The 8,863-nt window shown below is 26.7% G+C and overlaps 1 protein-coding gene and 1 non-coding gene across 2 annotated transcripts; one reads left to right on the top strand and one right to left on the bottom strand.

The window, feature by feature from the left end:
* Positions 1–1,882: 1,882 nt before the first annotated feature.
* On the top strand, positions 1,883–1,954 carry Trnad-guc (transfer RNA aspartic acid (anticodon GUC)). Its single transcript has one exon. It is a non-coding gene; the product is annotated as a tRNA-Asp (tRNA).
* Positions 1,955–3,545: 1,591 nt separating this feature from the next.
* Positions 3,546–8,695, bottom strand: LOC127065684 (nuclear pore complex protein Nup133). Its single transcript, XM_050998407.1, has 19 exons — positions 8,444–8,695; positions 8,031–8,370; positions 7,580–7,897; positions 7,326–7,496; positions 7,115–7,244; positions 6,835–7,014; positions 6,587–6,746; positions 6,344–6,512; positions 6,100–6,259; positions 5,908–6,020; positions 5,724–5,830; positions 5,433–5,649; positions 5,218–5,361; positions 4,911–5,112; positions 4,681–4,840; positions 4,401–4,596; positions 4,140–4,334; positions 3,836–4,058; positions 3,546–3,769 (listed from the first exon to the last, which is right to left on the bottom strand). The coding sequence occupies exons 1-19, from the start codon at positions 8,536–8,538 to the stop codon at positions 3,636–3,638; spliced, it is 3,414 nt and encodes a 1,137-aa protein (XP_050854364.1). The 5' UTR covers positions 8,539–8,695; the 3' UTR covers positions 3,546–3,635.
* Positions 8,696–8,863: the final 168 nt, after the last annotated feature.

Raw genomic sequence — 8,863 nt, 5'->3', positions numbered from 1 at the left:
TTTCGTAATATTTTCCAACCAAAAGAAGAAAACGAAATGGATACATTAAAAATTTCTTAAAATAATTTCGAATTTGTATAAAAAAATTTACTGACAACTAATTTAAACAACAATCACCCAATTTCAAATATAGATAATAAGTTATAAATTCATAGCGTTTATTTCGAAATAGTATATACGCAAAATAATGAAATGGATAGAGAACAACACGTCAACATTATCAAACAGAAAATAGATCGAAAAGAGAATAAACGAAATAGAGGAAAATAAGCATAGACAGAAAACAGTATATATATTTTTACTTACAAAGCCAGCCAATAGCGCTAACAAATCAATCGTATCGCAAAACTACTTCACATCAACCGCTGAATTATCACTCACACTAAATAAACTAAACGATAAAAGATCCTCAAGTTTTGATGAAATCCCTAATATATTCCTAAAGCAAGTACTACCATTGTACATTAATTTCTACATAATTAGACTAAACAATTGTTTAAACTGTATGTAATATCCAATTATATGGAAAACAACAAAAGTAGTAAACAAAATAATTAAAAGGATGAACAAAGATGAAAATGATTACCAAAATCAACCTGTTACCGACCTGCTGCCAATTTTGAGTAATATATTCGAAATCATTATAAATACAATAATTTCTCACTACTCAAAACACGATATAATTTTCCGAAGCATTTTCAGTAATATTCAAAATTATTTCTATTCCTGAAAACTCAAAATCAATACAAATAAATGTTATACTATCAATAAAATACAATATGACTAAATGTCATACTAATCACACTATTCAGACTGTACATATCTAAAATATTAAATGCAAATGCAATATTAATGTCAGAATGAATTTGAAAAAATTTAGTACTCACAATAGCAATATACCACGAATAAATATATCCCGCATAAAGAAACTGTTCGCTATATAGATGTATATCTAGATTTTAAATTGAATTATAATGTACGTATAGATATATAACTAAATAAAGCGCAAAAAGCCTTTCTCAACCTTAAAAGACTATTCTGTTTGAAAGATCTGAGACCTAAAACAATGAAATTATTTTTCTATAAATTATTGATAAGTATATATACTATCATAACTTATAGATGTGTGTTTCGGTTTAAAATCTATGTTAGAATTACAAAAAAAAAATAGATCTTTCAGACAAAAATATCTCACAGTATATGTTTAAGTAAATATAGATCATCATAATCAAATTACATCAAATACATTAGCCTGTATAAAATAAACTGTACGAAAACACAAACATAATATGCATAAATTTATTCATTTTAAAATTAATTAGAAATCACTGGGCTCATGTCCATGAAGTAAACTCAAATAGCCCCATTCATATTTCATTGTATCAAAATCTGTAAAATTTTCAAAATACACATTTATTTAGATAAAAAAAAATATATTCCAAATTCAGTTAATTTTCTCATAATATACAATTACAATAGAAAAACATACGATAAAAAGTTGTTGATAATATTAATATTAAATTAAAATATTATTAATATATTTTTATCGAAAATTATCATCTATAAGCAAAAATAATGATCATAGGAAAAATATCGAAAAAAATTAACAGCTTTAATACATACAAAAATATAGGCGTAATCATATCATAAAACATTAAAAATAATTATATAAACAAAAACTATTATACTTTATATAAGTAAGCAAATAAAACAGGATTAAAATTGTCATTTCTATAAAATAACGTTATAAAAATATTGAGAAATTACTATTGTATGCTATCTTATATTATTTATCTTATATTTAATTAAAAAAAAAATGTGTAATGGTTAACATACTTAATGTAATTTATATAATAAAAATCACAAACAGAACGTATTCTTATCCTCGGTAGTATAGTGGTTAGTATCCCCGCCTGTCACGCGGGAGACCGGGGTTCGATTCCCCGCCGGGGAGCAGATTATTTTTTTATTACTTTCATATTTTTTGTTTATTTCTATTTTTTAGACAAATACATTTACATATTTACCTAAATTCACAACTTAATATGAATTTGAGAGTATGTACATACTGCGCAAAACTGGAAAGAGTTGCGTAAGCGAAAAAAATGTGAATCTAATGGGACTGAATGGAAGGAGATGGCTTGCTCTCATGCCTATTTTCAGTTCTGTTGTTCTATTTTCCAAGGAAATCATACATATTAATTAAATCAGCGGACGATAGTGACGTTACAATGAATCGAGAGCAAGTAAATATGCTTACAATATGTGCAGATAATATGTATATATATAATCAAATGCATGTACGTACGGGTGCATGCCATAACTATATAATCTAAAATTAATGTATAAAAACTACAAACATATCTAAAATTAAAAACTCGCTAATACCATTAATATAATTTTTACGATTACTTTTCTGTGCTTTATTGTGACTAGATGTAGGTAAAGATAACTATTTTTAGTACTTATATGTAAATCGTAATAATAAGTGCAACTATAAAGTTACCATAGTCCAAAGCTTATCCTATTTTTAATTATGATAGATCCTTTAGTATAAGTGTAATTCCATTATATAAAAAAATATGATGGTAAAATGTTGATCAATACTATCATTTTTCTATTTCCTAAACATTTTTTGTGATTATTTATACGAATATTTATACTCTGCTTTGTATTCTTTATACGCGACAGATGTTTTCTATTCTTTATACGCGACAATTGTTTGTTTTTTTTTTTTGCAAACTTTAAATGTACGTAGGCACATATAATTGTTGCATACATAGCATAGTTGTAAAAAATAAAATGGAGAAAAGAACTTAGATGATGGAATAGTTGTTCGATTTGAAAGTATACTTTAGCAAACCAGCTTCATTGTTGCCATTATCATTATAACTTCACAATTCTTTAGAATTTTTACTTAAAATTTTAACTAAATATAATAAAATTTTAACTATATATTTAACTAGTATTTTTACTATAAATTTTAACTAAATAAAAAACTGGAACTATTGCTTGAACTCTTCGTTAGTACTTGTAGGAAAGACCTTTGACGTTCACTCATCGGAATGCAAAAGAAAACTAATCCAGTAACATTCAAAGCCGATCAAATGTTCGATTTTGGTGACACATGATTTGGATAACCGCCAATTCAAAATTTAAATCTAACAGAAAATAAATTAAAATTATTTAGTTTAATACGTCTTCCGTACCGTGTAATATTTAACCAAATTTATTATTGTTTAACTGTAAGTTTAGTTAACTCCGCGTATTTGTATATTGTTTAAATAAACCTAACATTACCGAAAGTATTGATTTAAAAATTGTCACATTTGGAAAAAAAGTGCTTCGATTTTTCATCGAAATAAAAAAAAAAGAACTGTCTCAATAATGATCAAAGTCAGTGAAAAGTTTGTTTTTATTAATATCACACATAGCCGACCACGACATAAAAATTTTTAAGTATTGGAATTGTAAATTAAGATTATTTTATGTTTATCGCTTATGGGCTGTGGAATGTTTAAACAAATGTACTATTATAAAGAAACTTATTGATAGTTTATATATAGTTTTTATTTATTGTATACAAAAATACAAACTTAGTACTGGTAATGATATCACGTAAAAATATTTTAACGTTAATAATTATCATAAGCATATTCATATAATAATTTGACAAGAAATTGAAAATTACTGGATGCTGCAAGAGTTCCTAATTCAGGTTCCATTAAAAGTGCATCAACTGATGGTAGAAATTCTTTAACTTTACCACCTGCATAAAAAATGAAACTGTAAATAAATGAAATTAAAATCATCCATAATTTTACGCATTACATACCCATCATATATGCAAGCTCCATTAATTTAAAAAATATAGTTCCTTGTGCTTGTTGCTTAGGATTTTTTTCAACTGATTCCCATGAATCCCTTCGGGCTGCACGTGCCCAAATTCGCAATTTTAATGAGGACTTTTCCTCTTCTTGTTTGACATAATCTAATAAATCTAAAGCTTTTTTAAAATCATATTCGCTTGCTATGACATTATCTTCAGATGTATAAAGCTAGATAAACAAAATTAGTGTACTTAATATCATGATATTTATCACGTAAAAACTATCATTGTAAACGATTAATATTAATACCGTAATTAATTCTACTGGTGTAAATACTTTCAATTTTTCAATATCATATCCATATGTGGTGAGTACTCCAGTTGGTAAATCTTCTTGATGAGCAATCAAAGCTAATTCATTGTCAATACTTTTTATACAATCTTTTATTTCATATTCAGGTTCATCAGATGCAAGAAGTGCCAATTTTGCCAATGACAACATAGACTATTCACAAAATTATATGAAATTATTTTCTTGAATATCATTTCTATAAAAATAACAAACACATACTTTTTTACGTGTTACTAATTCAGTTTCTTGAACTGCTAACGAATGAAGTGTATTAGCTGCAAATCTTAATTCATCCGTTAACACTGCTTGCACCCATGATAAAGTGGGATGTTCAGATAATTTTTCTGTCAATTCGATGGAACCACCACGTCTACATCTCTCTACTAATTGCCCTTGTCGCCCATCTTTCACGTACCTTTATATGTTTAATAATTACATATCTTAAATATTGTGTGTAAGATTATTATAACAAAATATGTATATTCAAATATATATTTACCATGAAAATAAAAAACCTGCAAAATCTTGTGACGCAAATTTATCTATGTAACTATCAAGTCTATTTTTATTATTTGTTAATTCGCAAATTTGTACAAGAGATACAAAATCACAATATTTTTCAGCAAGCATGGCAGCATTTTCATATTGTTCTTCTTTTACTGTAAGAAAATATTAATAATTAATTATACTTGTTGTATCAATAAAAATAAATATTTATACAATACTCACTAAGAGGTTGAATCAAATTCATTCTATCTGTCTCATATTGTTTTAAAAGTATTTCAAATTTTTCAGTACCACGAATACTTTCTAAATGACATTTTCTTCCATCTAATATAAGATCTATAAGACTGACTAGTTGTTCGTATAATTCATTTCTAATTGTTGTATCATTCGTTCCAGTAACACCATGTTTTAAAGTCATATTATGCTGCACATAATATGATTGAATTGAATGTGATGAAAAATTAAAAATTCATTAAAACTACTTAAAAAAATTTAATCAATATTGAAATATAAAATAAAATGCACAAACCATTGTAGTAAGACAATTTCTAAGACCATGTTTACCAGAAGCTGCAGTCCAAGGAAGATATTCCGTTATACCATTTGAACATCTTGTTGGCACAAAACGTTCAGCATTATACTGTCGATATTTTACTACTTCGTGTAAAACACCCTTATTATAAAAATATAAAACTATGAAAAAATTTGTATAAAATAACGTGAAGATCTTACATACGTACTTACCAATAATATAGAATTTACTTGCATTATATATTGTGCAACTTGATGCGTTGGTCTTTCTGATAGTGTAACTTCAGTTGCATTGCTTACTAAAGTAGGCAGGAATAAATGTACGGCACTTACTTCGCGATAAAATATATCACGTGAAGTTAATTCTTCAGAAACATATGTTTCAGGATTCAACGTTTGTTCAATAATAGAATCAATAAGCTCTGGATTCCTTAAAAAGTGATAAATATTAACATATGTCAAATATAATTTTATTTTTGATAAAAATTTTTTAGAGAAACATACCTATTTTGAAGATTATATATAGTCATAGCAGCAACTATTTTTTCTGCATATTCACTAAGAACATGCGATGTAGACATGATTATTCCTCTATATGTTACTGCACAGAACTTTATAATGGCATAAACGTTATGAAGAGAATAATTAACATATTTTTTAGATAATCAAGTTATAATTTAGTACTTACTCTATCCCATAAATTATGTTCTTTTAAGAATGATACAAATAAATCTAATGCTTTTTGTTTTCCTTCTAATTGATGCGGTATTTGAATAGCAGTAACAGCATTGATTGTCATAGCTAAACAAAAATAAATATTCATAAAGTTTAATAATTTTATATAAAAATAATTAAATAGATAAAAAATAATTATAATTACATAAATCTCTATGGTTTGTCCAACGTGGATCATTTGCTGGATAATCATCAATTAAATCTTTTGCAACTTTCAAAGCCAGTGTATCAAGAATTGCATCAATGTCCATTACAGGTTCTTCTTGCAGAGGAAATAATTGTGTTAAAATTTCTTCACATTGTAACTATAAAATTAAGTATTCTACATTAATAATATATCATTATTATTAATAATAGATTTCATTTTTTTATAATATCGTTCTTTGAACCTTATTTTGACGTAAACTAAGTAAAAACGCAGCTCTTAATTGTGTGGCACCATCAGAACTATAAAACATATCTTGCAATTCATCATTACTTGTAAGTAGAGAAAAGTTATGTGCTGTTTGATCATTTTTATAATTATAATCTATAGTAGCATTAATATCTGTGTAATTTCTATAAATAATAAGTGACGATTAATTAATAAAAATAATTATTAAATTATTAATATTATTAAATAAAAAACGAACGTATTAAAGTCTTGTGACGAAAAATCTGTTGGTATAATAGAAACAAGCCCAACATTTTTTGTAAATAGTACTGGTGTTCCAGAACATAAAGCTCCTCCTAAGATACTGTCTTCTTTACCTCTAATTAATTCTATTTTCTCTTGTTCATGTTCAGAAGCACCTAAAGAAATAAATGTACTTAATTCTTTAAACTATTCTATATATGATTTATAAGTTTCATTCGTAACGGTATTGTAAAAAACACTTACAATTAACTACAATAACATTAAATTGATCATATATAATCGCTTCCCAGCCGCACAGTATGAAACGATGAGAAAGTAAAATCGTTTCTATATCAACATGATAAAAGAGAATATAATCAAATTTCACAGGAATAAACCATTTGAAACTATTTGCCATAGATGTGCCAGATAAAGATATTAATCCTACAAGAACATATGATTAAATACAATATAAAAAATTAAAAGTGAATTATAAAATTATAAAAAATGATTGGGATAAAATTGGACAATATAAATTTATTACCAAGAGCAAAATAAATTTGCATAGAAATATCAGCACAGTGGGCTGCCATTAGAAGTACTATTCCTTCTTCACAAAATTGCATATCAATCAACCAAGTATCCATACTTTGTGGATTACATGCACTTGATTCCTATAAATGAAGAAGTATTAATATATGTATAAATAATGATTATAATTAATAATTGTTTATGAAAAATTTTTTAATTCTAACCCAAACTTTTCTTTGAAATGCTTGTGAAACCATATGACTAATATCTTCATCAAATTCCATTTTTTCTTGTTCATTATGTGGAAATGACCAATATTGTAATGATAATCCAGCAAGAATCAAAACCCTTGATCCTTTCTCTCCAAGTCCTGAACATATGACTTTCACTAATTTCTAAAAAAATCATTTATGTATGTTTATATTGCAATATCAATTTATAATCTTATCTATATCTGTAATAAAAATTCATAAAATACAGTTTCTGCAACTGGCGATTGTGGTATAGCTCCAAAAATAAGAGATGTCATTCTACGTCCAATGCCACCCAACCATCCTTGACTTGTTCTAAGGACACGGCAAACAATACTATTTTTTCCACCAACAAATTGTGGTTGTAAAAGTGCTACTGTACACGTGGTTGTAGCTAAAATACAACCATGACCAAGGATATATGTTAGACAATTAACTTCTTGTCCAGCAAGTTCAGCACTTGTTTCTACAGATGATCCTTCATGAGCTATACTAGCCCAAAATCGTACAATACCTTCTGGTGAAACTGCCATACAACTTGGAACCTAATATAATATATAATTATCTCTATTTATCATTTTATAAAAAAAAATAGCTTTATTATAATTGATTATATAATTGAATTATAATATTATATAACTATTATAAATATTTGTATCAATATATAATTTTAAGAACCTGTTGTCCTGGAGGTAGCCATACAGCTATACATTCAGCTTTGTGAGCAAGATCGCTTTGAGGTAATTGTAATTCACGACACTGACTTTTAAATATTCTTCTTTGTTTAGGATCATGTATTGTAGTTTTACATTGCCATACTAAAATTCTACGTCCACATATTAGCCAAGCCCATCCATCTGCGGATACACAAACACTAACAGCTGTACTTTTATCAACAAATGTTAAAGCTTCTGTGACAAGAACAGGTAAAGACGATCCAAAACTTTCAACAACATGACCCGGAGTTCTACAAATGACTTGTACAGACTGATTAGATCTCCCTGACATACTTAATCCTCTGAAAAAGTATATTTTATAAAACATATAAAATGATACCATTTTAATTGACAAATACATAAAATCATACTTACGAACTATTTTTCTTCAAGGACTGCACTATTGACATTCTTTTTCTTGGAGAATTGACATTTCTTCCCAAAGAATTTCCAAGACCCGTTCGATCCATTTTTATATTTATACGATAGTTGACATTCAAATATTAAATTTATAGTAAAATATGCTTATTTATCTTATATACTAAAATAAATCGTTAGGTTAGTATTGTTCGCGCTATAAACCGACTATACATGACTACATGCGTTTGGCATAAACCATGTAAACATATAATTATCAACTGCTCAACATGTGTAGAAAAGACTATATATTTATTTCTACGAACAATCAAATATTCCATTCATGAGAGTATCTTGATTGAGAAGTTTCATAAATTTAATTTTCAATAAATTAGAAACAATTTAAATAAACAATATATAAGAGGTATTTATTTTTTA

This window comes from Vespula vulgaris, chromosome 8, assembly GCF_905475345.1.
Source record: "Vespula vulgaris chromosome 8, iyVesVulg1.1, whole genome shotgun sequence".
NCBI classification, from domain to species: Eukaryota; Metazoa; Arthropoda; class Insecta; order Hymenoptera; family Vespidae; genus Vespula; species Vespula vulgaris.
This window is presented reverse-complemented; position numbering and strand designations above follow the sequence as displayed.